At 43.2% G+C, this 22,312-nt stretch overlaps 1 protein-coding gene across 7 annotated transcripts in view; it reads left to right on the forward strand.

Moving 5' to 3' along the window:
* The window catches only part of TET3 (tet methylcytosine dioxygenase 3), an 82,195-nt gene that overhangs the window by 30,451 nt on the left and 29,432 nt on the right, over positions 1–22,312 (forward strand). For 6 of the 7 annotated variants that reach the window (XM_083184498.1, XM_083184501.1, XM_083184500.1 and 3 more), the window contains one exon: positions 8,500–10,966. In XM_083184498.1, coding sequence (XP_083040624.1) covers positions 8,500–10,966 — 2,467 coding nt within the window. Of the gene's footprint in view, positions 1–2,886; positions 3,486–8,499; positions 10,967–22,312 lie in introns of those variants that run through there. The other variant, XM_083184504.1, reaches the window with a different exon arrangement.

Here is a 22,312-nt window from a genome sequence, read left to right on the forward strand (position 1 = left end):
CTGCCTAAAAAACGGCTTTAAAATGTGTAGGACTCTGCTTTTTAACCGTGTTGAAATACCGGTTATCTTTAACCGGTAAATCAACGTTGGCACTTTCACATTGCAGCCTTAAACGTTTTAAAATGGGAAAAAACGGCAATATACCGTTTTAAAAGTGCAATGTGAAAGGGGTATAAGAAGCCATGGCTGTCCGTCTCGTAGCAGAAGGGTTAATCATCTACTAGCATTGTAGTAACAACCATTTTTGGCATTGATACACAGGGTACTGTGCAAGTTACTGTTTCACCAATGGAATTTCAAGGCTGTTAAATTGTAACCCAGAGTGAACTCATCACAGTCCTGTTGGTTTAATTCAAGTTAAATGTTTGAAAAATGATAGCATAGTTAATCAACGCCTATGTTTTTATATCTTCATTTTATTCATGTTTTCATAATTCATTCAGTGTAAAGTACATTCTTTGCGGGTGTTAGCTGCAAATATTAAGTATCCCCTGAATGTATCAGGAGGCATCCCTCCTGTACCGCCACCGGCCGCCTTCCCCATAGGTTTCTATGGGAGATGCGAAGCTGCCCGATGTATCAACATCAGGCAGCCGCGCATTGCATCCTCGGGCTACTGCCATTCTTAGATGGCTGTAGCCAATGGGCTACACTGCATTGTGGTCGGCGCCCTGTCCCTGCGATCATGGGCGGTAATATTCCGCCCAGATCGCATTGTTCCCCAGTGAACCGATGTTCGTGGGCATTGATAGAAAACTGGATTGACTGTAGAATGAGACAGGTACTTTGTTATTTCTTGGTAAGCAGCAAGAAGAATATGTTGTGAAATACAACTTCCCCGTTAATGAACTGGTCTCATTCTTGCATGAAAAGCTTATTTTTTGCATAATGGTTCTTAATTGTTACCATTTTAAGGAATTTAAAAATATTTACAGCTTCCCAGCCGAACTTGCACTTGACTGATCATGGCTTCAGTTTTGTGTCCGATACAGTATCATTGCTGAAAGAGGCGATTTATAATCCTGAAATCTCTACTGCATTATTTTAGTTTGCTTCATTTTGGGTTAATCACATTCCAGCCATGTGTCTTACACAGCCACGTGCTGTTGTATGACAACACTCTGTCCCCGCCTTCCTTTCGGGACTTCCCAACGAAACAGAGGGCGCAAACCTGGTATTGCAGCGGACAGTGAATAGTTCAGATGCCTAACAGGTCCTGTGAGCATTCAGTTCTAGAAATAAAAATCTGCACCTTTTTTTAAAACGCTTTCTGCATCGGTAAACTCTTATCTTCGGCCTTTTACGTCTTGGCCTGATACATTTGCTGATTGGGATGGAAAAAGCAGCCGTTTCACCCTTTCATTATATACTGCAGAAGCATCGGTTTATTCTGAGTTTATAAGGATAGATAGAGCAAGAATGTACATTTTGTTTTATAGATTATTATAGCAATTTGTTTGTCCAATAAGGCACCCCAAACAAAGCCCTCACTTCACATGAACCCTGTAGAATAAGTTTTGCTTAAGAATTCTGCATGACATAGAAGGCCTTCTCGCTGCATAGATACAAAACACAGCCCTACAGTGTAAGGCTTGTGTGACGGCGTAAAGCCTAAAGGCTAGATAGCCGAAAGGGAATGTCACATTTCAGGCACGGGATGCGTTTACGGAGAGCTGTCTCTTTAAAATCCAGAAAGACTTGCCAAGCCATTGTTATAGGTAAAGTTACAGTGACTTTGCAAAAAATAATTTCGTTTGAGGATTTTTTTTCTATTCCTCCTCAATAATTTACACTCTGGCCCTGCGCCGTCAGATACTTATCCTTTGCAATGGATCACCAGGTGATATTTGATATTTGCAATCTACACGGGACAGTGCATACCCGCATTATGCAGGGACTTAACTGTTTCATGCAGAAGGTATCGGGATGTAGAGATTACGTATGTTTTTGATCAAAGTCTTCATCCAGTTGTTGTTTTGGGCGCATTTTGGTGCATGGAATCTTGGCTTTTGGAACACCGATGGTCCAAGAGGCTTTTGACAGGGTTTGGTGGCAGACCTTTATTAAGGTGTGTGCAGTATTTGCACTTGAGTACATTCTGACCAATTGTGAGCATCGCAAGCTGGTGGGTTATTTTAAAATGTCTGTATAAAATGATCAGTGTGTCCGTTATTATGGGATAAATATGAAAGATAGGACAATGGGATATATCTGAAAATCAGACCCTTTAGGGCTATGACTATTAAATTCCTACATATACTCTGCTAGAGTCTATAGGAGAAACACCTCTCCCATAGAATCTGTAAGCCATCCTCTGCTTGCCCCTTTCTGATGAGGGACAAGCCTGACATCATTGACTTTAGACCATGTAACGGGACAGTGTTTGCGTTTGACAGCTGAGTGCTAGACACAGTTCATATACATGCATGTGATTAGACACAAGTACATTAAAGACCTGAAAACAGGCGGTGAATATTTTTTTTACCTATTTACGTTGCCTATTATTTCACGTGAAGGTAACCAGTTTGTCCTATAGACCGTTTTTGATCTGCTAAGTGTAAGGGAATGGTTTGTGATCTTGTAACTACTGTACGAGTTAAATTAAAGAAAAAAATATTTCCCTCACAGCAAGGATTACCAGTTTTCAGGTCTTCCGAAGGAATGTCTTTTACCTGTATAATTCAGCATCTTCCATACTCCCTGTTCATGCCGTAGCAAGGCATAATTCCAGTGCTGCAGCGGTGCCATCTTATTGTGGCATTATCATAGCAGAAAGTATAGCCCTTTTGCGCTACAAAGCCAGTGGCACACTGTCCCTGATTGGCTGGCTGCATTACGTAACTGTGGTAGGACGGACTTCGCTTTATCTGCCCGTGTTTCCCAGCTTGCATCATAAGGGATGATGGAACTAGTGGCTAGGACAGAATGGGAGCCCTCTCTGTCTATCCGCGACCTCTGTGCCAGGGAGCAGTGAAACTCCAAGCCAAAAAACCCGCTTGGAGAGATCGGAGAAAACCTGCTGATATTTCCCACCCTTCTGCCCGCTGCAAGCTTGATTTTCGGGGTGGGGAAGACGGACAGAGTTAAAATAACTGCAGCCTCACTCTGCTCCTTTAAATGGGAATACGCTGAGACACAAGGCCACTGGGGCGAAGCAGAATGCTTGATCTGATTCTGCTGCCATATAGCTGTTGTCTATGGAGAGGAGGATTGCCTGCCCACCTTTTAAGCGTCCATTCTCTCGGTAGTTTGCAGCAGAGCCAGCCTGTGTGCTGCTTGCAGAATGTACGTGTGCTGTTTGACAGGGCTAATGGCCCCTACAGCTGTTAGAAGGGGGGAGGGCGAGGTGTGTGTAGGCTGAATCTCTAAGCGGCTTCCTGCTCGCCACTTCTTCTCTCACGTCCTTTAAAGCACCAGGACGCCTCTTCCTTCTTGTGCTTCCTCATTTTCTTATTTATTTTTGCTTTCTGCTGGATTATTGAAATGTAAGTTTATCTCTATTCATGGTTTCATTATTGCATTCCCAGCCGTTGGGCCCTGTGTAATCTCTTCCGATTTCATTCAAGACTAACAAATGAGTGTATTAGCAGCGAAAGGGTTAAAGATAATTGCTCGGTTCTGGCAGCAGCGTGTGTGTTGAAATTTGCAAGGTCATGTGCTCCAATATAGTTGGACTGGATACTGGAAGCACCTGTGCTTTGACAGGGGTAGTAAGTCCTTAAGAGTAGTAATGAGGGTCTCTTCTGAGTACCTTTTTAATTATGCTAGGAGGAGTACGGATGCTTGACTTGCCAGGAGAAACGTCTGCAGCTTGGCCTTTGTGGAGCAGGTGTGTGTGTGTGTGTATCATTTTGATATTTCCATTTTTATTTTTATTCAGAAAAATGCTATATGAATGAAATGATGAAGCTAATGGTTGCTATTATGCTATCCAAGCTTCGTCCCGATAAGCATACCTCTTTCTTCCAGTAGAAAGACTGCTGTGACACAGAATGCAGAGCAATGTTGGTGGCTATTTGTGGAGATGCAGCGTTTGTACATGCCTGACTTGCATTGTGCTTCAGCACAGCAGACAAAGGCAGCAGATGATGGCTGGTGTAGGATTGTATTGGCTCAGGAAGCACGACCCTTCTGCTGGAAAACCTTGCTTCACCCCATACAGTGTCGGTTACACACAGTACTACTTCATTAAAAAAAAAAAAAAAATGACGAAATCAACATTACAGCTGCAGAATACATATATCACAACTGTAATGTCGATTTTTCCAATTTATGCCGTTTGCCAACAATCTGTTTTGCAATCTCGATCATGGCAGGTGTATTTAACAATCAAAGACCTCTTGTTGCTATGCAAGATTTTTTTTTTTGGCTACCCCAATTTTCCTGGCTACCATTTTGTATTCGGATCAATCTGACTAAACCAATGAACAAACTGAACCTCATGTACCAAACTCCTATTATCCTATAGAGTGTATGCTTGTTGGTAAGCCCATCTTCCGATACCCTCTGTCATTCCCGGCCATTGTTCATTGCTTCATACTATCGTACGGCACATCCAATAGGGTTGACGCCACAGCCTAGCATAAAATTATAAATCACAGGTGTACGATGGGTGCAAAGTATCGTTACATTACATTGCTGGGTGGCACAGTGGATAAAGTGTTGTCCACTTTATTTTATTACTATAGTTGTAAACCGTTGTCAATTTATAAATGAGCTCAGGGCCAGGTGTAGCTTTTACTTAAACTGACTGATCATAAATGAATTTGTAAATTTGAAGACCATGCAGGGGATATATGCAAATTGTCCTAACACTGTAGAAAAGATGGTGTTGGCCATGGCAACCAATAAGACGCTTGCTTCTTATTTTCAACACTAACCTACTAAAATGTCAGCTATACTAATTGTTTGTAATGGGCCTAATGATTTAAATGGATAGTTTACATGTACCTTAATTAGTCCTAACACTGTTGAGGGAGAATCACATAGTTTTCCCTTAAGTACGGTAGATGTAATATTTGTGCTTCCTGTATATAGAAACATTGAATTTGACAGCAGATAAGAACAGTTTGGCCCTGCCCAGCCAGTCAACTGCAAGCTGCCCGGGACCTTCACAGGTGGCAGGGTCACATGTGATCCATCACATGCAGCTCGGCCTTCCGCCAGGTCGGGCCTGCATGCCGGTCCAACCTGTGACTCAGGTCTGATGCGCACTGGACCACGCATCAGACCTGAGGGGACGTTACATTGACCCGATTTGGGCCGATTTCTCCACCCGTTCCATTGGGAATGGGTACAATCGGCCCAAATAGAGTTAGTGTATGGGGCCTTTAGACATTGGGGTAACTTTTTAGGGGAACAGTATATTTTTGGAGTGTGGGGGGAAACTTGAGTTCCCAGGAGAATATCCACGCATGCACAGGGAGAATACACACAGTTAGGGCTTTGGCAGGATACAAACCTATGACCTCAGTGCTGTCAGGCAGCAATACTAAACCTTACAACAGGGGTGGGCAATATGTGGCCCTCCAGCTTTTGAGGAACTACACATCCCAGCATGCATTGCCTTAGATTTACTATATGGCCATGTTTAAACTGATGCAAGGCATGCTGGGATGTGTAGTTCATCAACAGCTGGAGGGCCGCTTATTGCTCCCCCCTGCATTACACCATCCATACTCCTAGATCACCCGCATCTCTGCTTTTTGCTTGTGGAGATACAACATGAAGAAGTCCAGTTTGCTACCACATTTAGGAAGATCACAGCTCTCACTAACCAGCCATCTTTCACTTGCTGCCACCACAAAGGATTGATAAAGATCTCTTCTATCCATATGAGCAGCTGTCTGGAAGTCTGTGAAATACCAGATAACGCCAGCACATGATTTGTAGCCATGAGTTCAAATAAAAGGGAAGAAAGACGCTTCAGTTTTGTGACCGTCCTTCTATCAGGGTGTATGTTACCTGTGTTGATGTATCTGTATAATAGTTGCCCTTTGGCACACTATTTATTAGATGTGTGGGTCTTGGTTGTATATACTCTTTGGCCTGATGATGTAAAATTGTGCGCTGCGGCAGTTGCAAGTGGATATGCTCCTGGAATGCGCACAACCGCATCGCCCATACTTGGGTTTGCCCGGTTAAAGAGCATATGCGCAACATACACAACACAGGTGTACGTTGAACTTTGCATCTTAAAGTAAGACTACATTGTCACATGTTCGTCATGTTGTAAGACTACGTTCACTAATACTTTGCACAACCTTTTAAAGCCTGCAAAATGTGCTCTGACAAAGCTCGTGTGACAAATGCAAGTGAATGAACTGACAGACTTTTTCTGCCAAGTACCCGCCTCTCTTTGTGGCAATATGGGCATTGAATGCAGCCTTCGTAAGAGTTAACACTTTATACAATTCATTATGATTCAATGGAAAGCCTCATTATGAAACTAGTTCACTGCTGCAGGAAACCTTCAGACCCTTTAATGCAATGTGATTCCAACTCCTTTTTTTTTTTTTTTTTTTTTAAAGCAAATTTTTATTTGTTCTAGGCTTTTAAATAGCGTACAGTTTTTATTGTGGTTCTAGAGCTCTAGTTGTTGCCTTTCCTTGAAATGCTTGGCTAAATCCAGTGATATCCATAACTCATATCTATACACTGACTTGGATCTTCCGCATTGGTTAATAATTAGATGGATTCCCATAAAGTAATGTATAGAACTTTTACCTCCTCCACTTTATGCATTGGCGATGTCACTGGTCCCTAATTACATTTGGTCCTATCCAATACAGGTTAACCACCGATAATCCAGCATCCTGGGTTCCAGCACTGTGCTGGATAACCCATTTTGCCAGATTATTAGTGGTATCTCATTGAATGTAGGGGGGAGCATGCCTGGTTCCCCCTATCACCACAGTGCAACCACCTACGCACCGTCTAACTCGCTGCAGCAAGCCTTCCCCTGTGGTTCGTCTGTCTGACCGACCCATCGCATCACTGCTGCTCTTTTAAGCCTCTAAACCATGGGTCTTCAACCTGTGGCCCTCCAGATGTTGTGAAACTACATGTTCCAACATGCATTGCCACATTTTTTCCTATAAGAGTATGCAACAAAAAAAAACCAGGGCATGCTGGGACATGTAGTTCCACAACATCTGGAGGGCCACAGGTTGAAGACCTGTGCTCTAAACCCTCCCATAGCCTAAATTCCCCCAACATCTTATTAAAAGAGGTTCAGGATCATCCGGTGCCAGAAAATCGGTGGTCAACCTGTATAAGGTTTAAAATTTGCTCATGAAGCTTGCTACAACTGCAATAATATTTTGTAGGTCCAGTATATTTACGGTAAATTGTAAGGACAAGCAGTGGGAAAAATAACCTGCGTTGACTGTATTAGGCATGTTGTGTACCAGAATGTATCCGTTTGTTCATTACCTTCCACATTTAGCCTCAAGACCATTTCTTATTCTCTCCAAAAATGTATGTCAAATATGTATTTTATTTGTTCTTCCTAAAAATGTTGACTTCCATTCACTGTCTGTTTTGAAAATGCCCAGCTGTATCTCTAATGACTCTCTCCTGCTCTTCCATTGATAGGTGTCCCCCACCATTTTATTCTTGGTCTCTCTCTCTCTCTCTCTCTCTCTCTCTCTCTCTCTCTCTCTCTCTCTCTCTCTCTCTCTCTCTCTCTCTCTCTCTCTCTCTCTCTCTCTCTCTCTCTCTCTCATATCACATCTATGCTGATAATACTGAAATCTACTGCTCCTTTCCTGACCTCTATCCTCACTCATATTCCCAACTGTCTCTCTACTATTTACTCTTGGATGACCCAGAGCTTTTTTAGACTTAAAATATCAAAGACCAAGCTAACCTCTTCCCACCCTCCTGCATAAAACCTGACCATCTCTCATCCTGCATACAACCTGGCCATCTTTCATCCTAACCTTCTGTTTATGCTCACTTCTTACCCTACTGTGTCACCCCTGTCTGTTTAACCTTCCACTTTAGAATGTAAGCTCTCATGAGCAGGGCCTTCTCTCCTCATGTGCCTTTCTTAGAATATATAAACCTCTGCCACCTTGACTATTGCTTCAGCATCCTGTTCCTTGATGCAACTTTTCCATATTTACCATGTACTTGTCCAAAATTGTCTTGTACTGTAATTCGTTATCTGTTCTTGCTCATTTGTGTATTGTCAGGCGCCGCGGAAACTTTGTGGCGCCATATAAATAAACAATAATAATAATAAATCAGTACTCAAGTACCCACAACAGGTCATGTTTTCAGGATTCCTGTCTCTAGAAACAGAGGGATAGTTCCTGACCCCACAAAATAGATTAACTCATCTGTGTACCAGTTAAAGAAATTTAAGAAACCATTACAGGCTGTTACATACTTAAGGCCTGGTGTTGAGAACCACTGAGATAATTTATTATTTTCGTTACTGGTAGCATGAAAACCAGTATGTTATATTAATGATATGTACTTTTGTTTTAACAGAGTTGTTCGGAAAGCACTTCTGTTGATGGACCCGAAACAGACCAAATGGAAACGGGGCGGCTTAATCATGTCGAAGAAGGAAGGTTGAAGCAGGATTGTGATGCTGGGCTACTTAGTAGGGGATGTGAAGATTTAGGAAACAGATTGTTAATGGAACCAAATTCGTGGCTGTCTAACACCCCTATTCCCCAAGATTCTGGTGATAAAATAAATTGGGAAAACTCTTCCATCCTCAATCATGCTCCTACTAACAACAGTTCAAGTCTAGAAGATGCCAAAAACCTAGTAGCATTTTCTGCTGTGGCTGAGGCTATGTCCTATGGCATACCAACATCTGGGAATCCCTCTATCCCTTTATCAGTGCAGCTATATGAAAAGTTTAATTATGAAATGAACCGAGAGAGCTCTAACCTCCCTGAAAGCAAAGCCCCATCTTGCCCCGAAGATCTAAATACTTTAAAGGCAGCTCTAGAACTCGCAAAGCATGGCGTGAAGCCTCCTAACTGTAACTGTGATGGTCCAGAGTGTCCTGATTACCTAGAGTGGCTTGAGAACAAAATCAAATCTGCTGCCCATGACCATCCAGATAGCTCACACCACCATCTGAGTCAAGTCAGCAGAGAGTTGATGGAGAAGACCTACTCTAAAGAACAGATGCTTTCCCTAGAAAATAATACAGCAAAATGTCCTTCTGGTGTCCTTCCATTTTCTCAGAATGCATTGAGCATTGCAAAGGAGAAGAATATAAGTCTCCAAACGGCAATTGCCATTGAAGCTCTTACACAACTTTCCTCTGCACTTCCACAGCCAAACAAGGATTGCCCCAAAGGTGCAATGCCAACCTCTTTAGCTCCCAATGATCACCTAAGCTATTTCCCACCTGTAAAGGCTAATCAGAGTCATGTATTACCAATGTCCTGCAATGACCTCTTCCATAATCCACAGTCCCAAATATACACTGGTAAAAATGCACTTCCCATGTCGCAGGCCTCTTGGCAAACTTCTTGGGAACAAGACAAAAAGGCTGCTTATACAGAAAGGCAATACATTCCAGAGGACCATCTTTCTCGTGGCACTCCCATGCTGCAGAGTCAGACTTCCACCCCACAAAAAACTGAATTTATGCAGCAATGGGATCATGGACCAGAGCAACTGAAAATGTCTTCAGATCCTATGACTGGGTTGAAGCAGTTGCTTGGGAATACAGATGACTACATTAAGTCGGTGTTTAAAGGACCTGAATCTTTACCCCCAAAAGTTAAAAAGTCAAAAAGCTCTGTTAAGAAAGAAGCAGCAGAATATTTAAAAATGTCGCCAACTCAACAGCTCTCTCAACTGTTTCAAGAACCCAATTTCCACAAGAGTACACAGGTTGCATTACAGCAGCATCTTCACCATAAACGCAACCTCTTCGTAGAGTCCAACTCTTTGCAGGAAGGTCCACAAGAACAACCCAACTGGTGGGTACCAAACTCCCAAAAGGTTCCAAAGACTGTAGATAAACCGGTTAAGGAGAGGAAAAAAAGGGTGCAGTCGCCTTCGCAGAAACAAAGTGAGCCGAAAATTAAACCACCACGAAAGCAAGTACAGATTAAGAAACCCAAGCAGAAAGATGGCAATGCGGTATTTTTACCCATGAACCAAATCAAAATAGAAGATTTTCGACGAGCTGAAAATGCAGAGAGTCCGCAACAAGAGAAGACTGGTCAGTCTTTTCTTAATGACATCAAGTCAATGGTGCCTACACCACAGTCTGTGTTACAGGCTAATCATGATCGCAGATATAATTTAAACACTCAGGAAATGTGCGAGGAAAGTCAGCCTAATGATAGGCAAGCCAATGGCTTCTCACTTCATGATAATACCTTTGGTCTAAAAGACACATGCCCCACATCTTCCATGGATGATAGCAACTCTAGCTCCAGGCAGAATGACTCTAGCAGCCAGCATGCTAGTGCAGGACATGTTTCTGTTCAAAATGATCTAATTGATGACAAATTTGATGATTTATTTCGGCAGTTTGAAGCACAGTTAGGTAATGGCCTCTCATTACCAATGACAGAGCTGCAATCTCATAATGGAGAAGGACACCCAAAGTCACAGGCCAAACTTCCTTTCCCCTCCCAAATACTACCAACTGAAAACTCCACAAATTCCGACCCCACTCTTTCAGACATGTCTCTGCCACAGGAAATGTTGCAGAATTTTGATGGTCTATTTCCATCAAAGGCTAAACAGATCAAAGTTGAGTCTTCTGGTGCTTTGACAGTCGTGTCCACCACGTGCTTTTACTCAGACGAAAACCAACAACTTGATGGAACTCCTACCAAAAGTGATCTGCCTTTTAATCCTTCTCTAAGTGGGTTTTTGGAATCTCCGTTGAGTTATTTAACTTCTCCAACCAAGAGCTTATTGGACACTCCAGCTAAAATGGCTCAAGCTGATTTTCCAACATGCACCTGCGTTGGTAAGTACTTTAATTAATTTATGTAAGAAATCGGGAATGTTGGAAACAGTTTATCCAAAACACCGCCTTCTATAGAACATTCAAGGGTCTATGTATTGAGCCTTGGAGTACAATACAGGAATAACCAACCTGCTCCTAACTGTAACTTCAAATGGTCTGTAACATGGTAGTTGTTAGATGATTGGCTTGTCCTTTATACATACATAGGCCCCTTAGAACAAGTTTAAAATTGTTCCACATGCAAAATATCAACATCTCTTGCTCCCTCAAAATCCCTGCACTAAGCCTGATAATAATCTTACCACAGACCCTATATTTATTTACTTACAGTTTCTTATATAGCGCAGCAGATTCCGTTGCACTTTACAATAGTAGACAGTGATAAGACAAACTGGGCAACAACACACAGACTTGGAGGTAGGAGGACCTTGCTGCAAGCTTACAATCTATAGGGATATAGGGGGGAAACACAAGGACAGGCATCAGTAATAGCATAGCAGTTACAAGTCCAGAAGGGAAGCTATATAATACATAAGTGCCTCGGAGGGTTATGCATGTAGAACTTAAATATGATAGGCTTGCCTGAAGAGGTGAGTTTTCAGGGAACGCTTGAAAGTTTGGAGACTGGTGGAGAGTCTTAGGGGGGTATTCAATGTTAGGCGTGCTCCCGACGGGGGAGATGGCTGCGGGGCCCTATTCAATGCTGTCTTCCCCGACAGCATTGAACAGGGGTTTTGCGCAGGCGTGCTCCCGACGGGGGAGATGGCTGCGGGGCCCTATTCAATGCTGTCTTCCCCGACCGCATTGAACAGGGGTTTTGCGCAGAACGAGCCTGACAGCACAAGCTGTCGGGCTCGTTCTGCCGAGAAAAGACGGAAATAGGCGAGCTCCTGGCCGGAGCTCGTCTATTTTCGTCGTCATCTCGCGGCCATGCCCCCTTCTCGCCGCTTGGTGGCTGGGATATTGAATCCCGACTGCCGAGCTCCAGGCGAGCAGAACGGGACAGGGGCACGGCTGTCGAGCTTGCTCGACAGCCGATCCCCTGACATTGAATACCCCCCTTAATGTGCGTGGAAGGGCATTCCATAGGATGGCAGCAGACCGATGAAAGTCCTGTAATAGTGATTGGGAGCTAGTGATCAGTGCAGAAGAGAGACGCAGATCTTGTGTAGAGCGTAGTGGTCGAGATATATTTTGATAAGTGCAGAGATATATGCTATATATGACAGATCACCCAGTGATATTAGAGAGAACATAATATAGCTCTACATTTTATTCAAAGAAAACCTAAACCATACATTTTGAAAAGTCACATAAACAAAAAATGATTCCTTCGTATTGCCATTCCCCTACCACCATTTATTTGTACCTACCGATGTATTTTGATAGGCTGTGGACTTTTAAAATATTACATTTCTAGAAGTAGGGCTGAATTTTCAATTGGTTTTTCTGAAACTATATGGGCAAGTGATTCTCCAAATTTAGCATGAATACTCTCCAGTAATGAAGGACGCCTGATGCTTTTAACAAAACAAAGTATTGTAAGGGGTGCAGAAAATAAGGGAAGGGGATGCATGTTTATGTGTATAGAGACATGTCTTTTTACTACCCCAATGTATTACTTGGGTAAGTGAATGGCTCCTCACTGGCAGTGACCAGATTTCAGTGTTTAATAATAATAGGAGAGCATGCGGAAAGAATGAACAAATCTAAAAGGTGTATGAATGTGGTACCTGATTGGCTGGTTCACTCTGCTGTCTCCTGTTCAATTAAATCAGATGCCACATTCATGTATTTCTTTTATATCTGGTATTTTTGATTCTCCTTCCTGCATTCCTGAAATCCCACACCTATACAAGCGATCAGATAACTGATGTTCTATCCCAACTAATGTGCTAGATGGGCTGTTGTCATAAGGTGGGCAATCACTATGCTAACTTGTTTGTCAGGTCAAAGTCTCAGCCATAACCTACAATGAAACCTTTTTCTTAATGATAATTTATCATGGCCAATTTTGCCAAACTTTCTGCCATGGAAGTGCCTTTGTCAAGTGAAATAGACATGCCTTTCAACACAGGTTCTCAAAGTCAGTCCTCAGTGCATGTTTTGCAGGTCTCCTCACAGAATCAAAAGTGAAGTAATTAGCTCCACCTACGGATCTTTTCAAATGTGTCAGTGAGTAATGAGTGCAACTGTGCCTCTCCCGAGTGACCTGGAAAATGTGTACTGTGTGTGGTCATGAGGACCGAATTTGAGAACCCACTGCCTTACAAAAACTTTTTCAGTATGCTTAATGCTGCGATGAAATGCCGGATATCACAAAAGTGTGTAAAGGTGCCCATACACGGTGCAATTGTGCTGGAGCGCGCACATAATCGCATAGTACAAAAGTATGTGCTGCATATACTTTTTGTACTGCCTTCTGATCGCATGCGATGCGATTTAGTTCAAAACGCACTGGAAATATTGTACCGTGTATGGGCACCTTTTAATACTGTCATGTTGCCTTCTCAATCCCCAGGATTTACTCCAAGAGCGATGATGCTCTTCTAGAGCCGAGTCTACGAACCTGGCAAAATATTATATAATATATTTTGATATCTGAGGTTTTATTTGCATGGCAGTGTTTCTCATTCACTACATTGTACAGGAACATTATATTTATTTACATCAGTCATTCCATTTCCGTCAGGTAATTTAAATACCAGTGCAGTGTGCATATGTCTTTACAAGGAAAGATGAGCAAACTGTTCATTCCTCTGTGAATGTTCTTGTGTCCGTCCGGTGAAATATCAATGTGATGGAGAAACAAGTTCTCCCTGAAGGAGAAGTTTTTTTCTAAGATTGCCCTAATATTTCAGGTACCCCTCTGTGCCTAAGGATGGGGCAGAGCCACAGATGTGTTGTGCCGCTTGTTTATGTTGGCATAAAACACGGTCTCCATGTTTTCTGTGTCCAAGACTAAATAAAGACTGACACCCTGAAAACATGGGCGACATGTCTGCGTTTTTGCCACCATGCCCCCTAACTGTCTGCAAGCTTTGCGAAAAAATCCTCACTGCAAATTATTCCACAAAGCTAGCTTGGTGGGTGTGAAGTGCGACCAAGATGCAAGCGCAGTCAGGCGATATTAGCTCAACATCATAAACCTCGACATGGCAGCCATCTCTGAATTGGGCCTCTCTGAATCAGGCCCCAAATACATATTTCCCCCATATATGTACGTGGTCAAAATGGGAATAAACCGACTTATTCCCGACTTATTCTCTTGTCAGTAAATGGAACAGAGGAGAAAACGAATTTCTAGACGCCCATGTGCACATAATGTATATTTACAACTATATTAAAATATCAGCCCATCCTACATTGCATTTACATTTCTTGCACTCCATTAATTGTATTGAAGAGTAAAAGTTTTATAGAAGCGCTCCATAAAGTTGGCTTTGACACCCTTACTGCAGACTGCACAGTAAATGGCTGTACACACTTGGTGACTTTAAACTTAAAGCAGCACAGTTTACTCATTTGAGCTGCTTTAAGCTGGGTAGCCGCTCAGTGCGTGGCCACTGGTCTGGGTGGGTGGTTTTCCACAGCATCCTGCCTCGGAAAGGTGTCCACCTCCTGGAAAATCAATAAAACGGGTGAAAATCGCTAATTGTGAGTTATTTTCAGCCCAGCGATTTACCCCTGTCATCGTTATACATACATGCTGTTCCGGTTCCATGCCTTAAGCACTACTAGCATTTGCCTCACTTCTAGATAAAAGCCTAAAACAGCTGTTCCTAATATGCACATGCTCCGACTCTTTTTTTAATACTGTGGCTTCTTCCTGGTTCATCATAGTTTTTATGACATTTACAAAGAGTTAAACTTCTACAGTCCTGGGTCCCCAGATAAGCTGACTGGCTATTATAGTTGTCACTTGGACACTCTGTAATACCGTACCGCAAACCAGGAAATCTTCCAAGGGGTTAATTACCCGCCAGCTGCTCTTGCGAATCAGTGGCTGGCGTCCTGGTTTCCTGGCAACATCCACCACTTGTTTAGCACACGTGTTTGTCAACCCGTCTCTGAATGTGAACAGCTGGGTGGTGAACTCCGCACCACAGGCAGGCTCTAATAATGTGAAATAAAGTTTATATGGAATTCTAGCATTAGATAATGTCAGAAATCGTGCGCTCTCCTGCACTGAAGACGTCTGCTGCCGGTTGCTCTGTACAATCAGATTAGTAATTACACCTGAGTCCGTAGTTGCTGCAGCCAATCGGAGAGGCCACAGAGCAGTATTTCTTTGAGTCATCACCGTTTATATTCAGTTGCCATTGGATTGAGGGCAGAATCCAGATTACAGATGCATCTGTTTTGGTCTCCAGGAAAGCAGACCTGAATAAAAGAAAATTACTTAATGAATTGAACTTTGAGGGCATGGTCCTTTTGCTCAAACCCCAGATGCATACATTCTTTAGATTCTTTCTTGAATTCTCATGAAGTGAACTGTTCTGCCCAGGCCCCAGTTGTACAAAGCCAAAACCCTATTCTACAGTATAAAATAGTTTTGTAAAAGAAATACTGTACACTTTAAAAAAGTCAGCATAAAGACACCATCTTTCTACCTGGTGGGGTTGCGTTACTTTAATACAGAGCTGTGATGTACAGTATATACATACGTTTTTATAATGCATTATGGAGATCAGAGACGCCACATACACCTTGCCTACGCAACAGATGATCCAGCTATTTGACCCGATCACTGTGGGGTCAGATTTGGGCAGACACATACCAAATGAAAGATACGACCATTAACAAGACACGATGGTGCTGTATATTACTGTAGCTGGACAATGGCTGCGTACAGTCTGATGGTGCACTGTGACCGCAATAGCATCTGGCCCTGACAGATCGCTGAGCAGTGTTTCCCCGTGTTTAGGCCCCTTAACATTTTATAACAAGTAAACTGTGTCATCCATGAGTCCAGTTATGATGGTGAGGGACAGGGTTTACTACAGTTGTCTACTTTTTTTTAATAGTTTTATTTTATGACAACCACCGGCACTGGTTTAATCTATTACATTGACAATAAATAATTTGAACTGGTCCCGGTCCACCAACCCCGGGCACCCCTGCAATTGCACTGAGGTACTCCATGGCACAAAGTTTGGGAATCTGGCTGCCTACCTAGCAGCATGTAGAGCAGGGTTGGGAAACAAGCGGCACTCCAGCTGTTGTTGAACTATACATCCCAGCACGCCCTGCTACAATTTAGCTATTTGGCCAACCTGAAACTGTTGCAAGGCATGCTGGGATGGATAGTTCAACAACAGATGGAGGGCCAAAGGTTCCCCATCCCTGGTGTAGAGCAATGGGGTGGTCTTCACTCCTGGAATAATTGTTTTATTCCCTGGCAGTGCAGAGGCCACACAATCAGTCAAGAACTGATAAGAATCTGTCAACAGGATTACAGTGTTATGTTGGCTACAATGCTGTACACTTGGGGGTAACTCAAGGTTCAACAGGTCAGTTTCTGTTCTACACCCTACACTAAATCACACACCTCTGCCTTTTGCTTCAGTAGTGAGTTGAAAGGTCAGGTTCTTTTGAGGTAGCAGAACTCACTAGCTATAATTTTTACAAAAGCCATACCAAAAAAAATTGAATGCAATTAATGTGCAAGTAGGTTTAATAATTTTATATGAATGCATGTCGGAGACCTTATTACATTGCTGAATAATATGTAGTGGCCATAAACGTACTTTATATATTTTTTTTCCTGCACACTTTTAAATTCTTAATCAAATTTGATTAAACATTCTTACCACTGATTCCAATATACTTGTAAAATAACAAGTCCTCATTCACCATTCCTCTCCTCGTTCCCACATAGTGGACAAATAGAAAGTTCCCTCTATCAAACTGTGGACAGTGAACCATTACCCCTTTGAGTGCCAACATGCTAAAAATGCCAGCATCGCTCACGTTTGTTATATAAATTCAAATAAATATATAGGAAATATAATTTTTTACACAAGGTAAACGTTACAGGTCATTATGATGAATAAAAATGGTTCACACCTATTTAGGCAAATTCACTTGGCACGTAAAAGGGTTAAACTGCAGAAAAATAGTCAAGGCATGGGGGAAGATCTGCTTTGGGTTCCCACATGTGAAAGATAATCTTCCTTATTTGAAATGATGTAGCTTTTTGTTGATCACCCAACAATATTCCCATGTGCTGTGGAAAATGTAGTCAATCACGCCCATAACTGCACCTGTACAAATGTGGGCATCCATGTATTGTGGCCCCTTTTACAGCTTTTGGGAGAGATACACTAAGCCAGAGGTTCCCAAACGCAGTCCTCAAGGCACCCCAACGGTCCAGGTTTTAGGTATATCCATGGTTCAGCCCAGATGGTTAAATCAGACTGACGGAGTTACTAGTTAAGTCACCTGTGGCCAAGCATGGATAAACTTCATACCTGGACCGTTGGGGTGCCTTGAGGGCCGCGTTTGGGAACCTCTGCACTAAGCCCTGGCAATAGAGAAACTACCAACCAATCAGATCCTAAAACAGGTCAAACACAGCCTGTAACATGGCAATTCTGAGCGGATTGGCTGGTATTTTCTCTCCACTTTATCTCTCTCCAAGGCTTAGAATATCTACCCCACTGTCATTTAGCGCTTTGTAACAAATGTGTTTTCCATAGATGTGGAGGGTACATTGTACATCATGTATCCTACACACAGGTATAGGCACCCAACATGGGTAAAGCAGGAATGATGTTATCATATCAGATGCTGAAGAGAGAAAACTCCCCCTTCCGACCAATGCTGCCAGATCCCCCACCAGGATTCCGCCTAGGGCTGATGCGCTGTGTCTCTCCCCTGGCCGGCTCACATGTGTCTCTTAAGATCATCTGTGCAGCCAGTGACAGTGCTGTCCCTGCTGTGGTGTATGGGTAACCACACCTGCAGCTTTGGATATTTATCGCTATAGGTGTTGGAGCAGTCAGGGGTAGGTTTATTAAACTCGGTGAGGTGATAAACTGTCTGGTTTTTATCACCGACCAATCAGCTCCTACCTGTGAAGTTACAGGCTTGGTTTGATAAATGACCGGTAAGAACTGATTGGCCGGCGATAAAAACCAGACAGTTTATCACTTCACTGAGCTTAATAAATCTGCGCCTCAGTGCTAGTGACCAGTCATACGTTGCTCCCTGCTATCAGCGTGTGATCTTGTAGATAGCTTTGTCGAGAACTTCCTTTATACATGTGGGAGAAGCAGTATCGGCTAACCCACATTGGGGACGAGATGTACTAAGCCCTGAAAAGTGATAAATTGGACAGTGATAAACCACCAACCAATCACCTCCTATCTGTCATTTTTCAAACACAGCCTGTGACATGACAGGTAGGCGCTGATTGGTTGGTGGTTTAGCACTCTCCATTTTATCACTTTTCAAGCTTAGTACATCTGGCCCTGGGTGAGAACTCATAGGAGGAGGAAAGAAGCAGCAGCACAGTGTGTGCCCTCACTCTCTCCCACCTGCCTTCTCACTTAGGGCAGTATTCAATGAGAAAAATTCGCTGTGATTTCTGGAGAGTTTGTGCTTTTCACGTGGTGGAGAGAGGTTTTTTTTCTCCAAAGGCGAGCCACCCTATTCAATGTGAAATATTCTCCGTCTTTCTAAGTGATTCTCGCCGTCTCTCTCCGTGTAGAAATTCTCCATCTTTTGATGGAGAGCAGGAATGTGAACTTTTAAACTAAAAGGGTGTTTTTTTTAATTTTGGTGTCAAAAAATCAGGTTTTTTTTTCTGTGAAGGGCCATGTTATTTTTATTCATGTGCCTATAGCACATGAATATATATTTAATTTTTTAAAAAATATTTTTTTACATTTTTTTTTTTTTTTTTTTTTTTTTACACAGTGCAGCCAGCAGGGGGCCGGAGCGCTGGAGCCGCTCATTAGATATTCATATATTCACTGCACCCGAAGCACGTTCGGGTACAGTGAATACTGGGTCCCCCGCTGGCTATAGGGGGGGCAGCCTGTGCTGCCTGGGTCCAGGGGAGCCCTGCTCCCCACCCCATATCCCCTGCAGCAGCCAAGAGAGACTTTAATCTCTCTTGGCTGCTACGTCCCCCGGCTCCCTGACAGCTCCCTGCCGCGGACGCTCGTCCGCTGCAGGGGTTAAGACTCGCCGCGAGTGGCGGCGAGTCTTAAAAACGTTGAATAGTGGGAGCAGGAGTGGCAGCGAGCCCTCCGGAACACGGAGAGTGCACGGCGAGCAAAAAAAAATGCTCACCGTGCACGGAGAATATTTTCATTGAATACTGCCCTTACTGTTGGCACGCTCCAGGTAGGAGAAGGGGGAAGCTGTGCCTACAGTGCTTGTCTCCATGCCGGGTGGGCCAGGGTCAGCATGGAGTCTTCCTCTGGCCAGGGGTGGCTTCATGCAGTGAGAATTTCTGTTGCTTATGGAGCCCTCTGCTGGCTGGCGCTAGGCATAGCCGTCTTATTATGTAAGTCATGCTGGCCCTGGGTGCTTGATGTTCGCTTTGTGGGAAAAATGGCCATGAGAAGAACACTGTATGACAGAAACGTAATTGGCGAAGTGGTTAGTATTCATCAGTTATTCATCTCTGGTTTATTTGCTTTGCGCACATTGTTTTGTAATTTTAGGTGTGGATCCATAGGAACTAATCGTCTGCTAGCTAGCATATAGATCGACTATAATATATTCTAGAACTGATTAATTGCTATAGGCAACTACACCACTCTTTAGAAGTCTCCCCCAGAGAATCTTCCTCTAATACGGCCTACACACATGCCGATATTAAGGCATTTTCTAAGCGACTTTGCTTAGTTTGGCAAAGTCGCTTAGAAAATGCCCCAACATCGGTGTGTGTGGGGGGGCTAGATCGACAGCAATGCGCGTCGCTGGCTGAGCTTGATGAACAGTGTCCATCAATATCTGCATCGGCAGGGTTCTCTCACCAGAGAACACTGGCGCTGTCCGCTCGCTCAGCACACAGAGCTGACAGCTCGCTCTGTGTGTGGGCTGTCAGCTCTGTGTGCTAAGTGACTCGGAGCAGAACGGCCCGACATAGCACAGCTAGGTCGCCCTACACACATCTGCATGTGTGTAGGGCCCATAAGGCCGAATGCACTTCTCCTAAGATTCTACTCATCTATGTTTTAGCAAGTGTAAAGACACCGACAGACTGGGCGACATTGGTGAGCAATGTATATCATTCAGAATGCTGAACAAGATCGCTCAGCACACAGCGCTGCACACCAATGCGTAAGCTCTGTGTGCTGCGCGATCTGTCACAGCCAATATTCTCTGGTGAGAAAACAAGCTGGATATTAAATGCTGTTGCTATACCTCCGCCCACATGGAGCATTTTCTAAATGATTGAATCAGATCCCTTTAGAAAATGCCCTGAAATCGCCTCCTGTTTAGGCCCCATTATTCTCTGAAGTGAGAGAAGCATCCACACAGCCAAGACCAGTTCCGATGTTAGAGGTAAGAACCTGTTCCTGCCTGAAGCAAGGCAGTAGGAATCCTTACTAAGGTAACCATGCTGAGGAAAATGCTCCCCTGATGTATCACAAAAAGTGTCAATAGTGCAATTAAGTGCAAATTGTACTAAGAGGATTTTAAGATATGTTCCAATTCTAGTGTATAAAATATATCCTCTGTTTCTGTCCTCTTATAGATAGCACAGGTCCTTGCACTTCATCGTACTGTACTACACAATGACATGGTTTTGGGGACCAGATGCACTAAGCTTCAAAAGTGATAAAGTGGAGAGTGTTAAACAACCAGCCAATCAGCTCCTAAGGTAAGAGCTGATTGGCTGGTGGTTTATCCCTCTCCATTTTATCACTTTTGAAGCTTAGTGCATCTGGCCCTATAAGAGAGTAATACATTTTAGTACTAAGCGTAGCATGTAGTACTACCACAACAGCAGCAGCGCATGGCATTGCAGTATACGGCACCTTGGACGATCTCCAGGAACTTTTAAACATTCCGCTCCTGCAAATCTGAGGCACTACAGCTAGAGTATGTAGAGTACGTCGATTCAGAATGTTTATACTTTCCTATAAATACAGTGTTGTGCCTCTTCCTGTGTCTGTGTAGATCTGGAGCCAGTGCATGTGTTATATCTACATTCCATTGCAGGCATCATGCATGGCACATACATAGATCACTAACCCATCGTTTCTTTGGAATCCTCCGCTAAATAGGGACCTTATGGTGAATGTATTTCCTAAGCAGTGTTCTCAGCTGTGGCTACTGGCAGCAATGTTTCAGAGGAGGTTAGCACTGAGGATAATGTTTCAGGTGCATGCATGTAAGGGGTTCTCCATAGCATATTTTCTTAAATTCGCCTCAAATGTATGTATATGGCCACCACATGGTCCATTCCCATAAGTACTTATAAGACTTTTGCATATTGAAAATAAACTAGGCTATGACTCTGTCTGATACTAGTAGAGCATGGACATAATACTGATCCTTCCTGTCAAATTTAGAAAATATCCAAAATTTAGAAAGTTTTTTTTCAGATAGTTATCTAGGGCCATGCTGAATGCAGCATAGCCTTTGCTTGCCCTCCCGCTTAGCAGACGCCGGCATTGGCAAATGTGTATTCACTTGCCGATATGCTGGCACCCAACTGGATCACCCCCAGTGTGTATGAGCCATAACCCTAAAATGGAGTCTGCATTGACCATGTTGACATGTTTAATACTGATATTCAGACTGTCAACATTTTCTTCAAGCTGGCCACATACTGTACCTTATGTATGTATAAATGTGTTTGTACAGATTTGTGGGTGACAACACCAAATAACAGCTAAAACCGTTTACCAGACATATGCAGCGATGCAAGATACACATACAGTACGTGTTTGTAATTCAGCTTCCTCCCCGGCTCTGTCCTCGTATATTTTACCCTTGAACTTGAGCCTGTGCTGCTACAAATGCCTGCATGAAGGGTGTGACTGTGTGTGCAAAACCATCCGTGACCGGATTTCTTCCCAGGAATGCTGCAGCAGAGACATCTGCTCTGTGTAAGACATTCCTCCAGCGGCGAAGGGGGGTGAGCGCGCAGTATATCTGCATTGCTGCTTGCTGTCCTACAGTACCACTCATCACTGTTATTACCCCTGTCATACAATAAACACAGAGCAGCTTTAAGGGGTTGTGGCATTATTACAGGCTTTATCCGATGATACATATGTTTCTTCATAAAAAGCTATATGTCTGTCTGATATCTCACAATAATAAACCTTGAAAGGACAAACCATGTCTGATTTTATTGTATGTTCTAAATATGCC

This window comes from Crinia signifera, chromosome 4, assembly GCF_055691185.1.
Source record: "Crinia signifera chromosome 4, ASM5569118v1, whole genome shotgun sequence".
Taxonomy (NCBI): domain Eukaryota; kingdom Metazoa; phylum Chordata; class Amphibia; order Anura; family Myobatrachidae; genus Crinia; species Crinia signifera.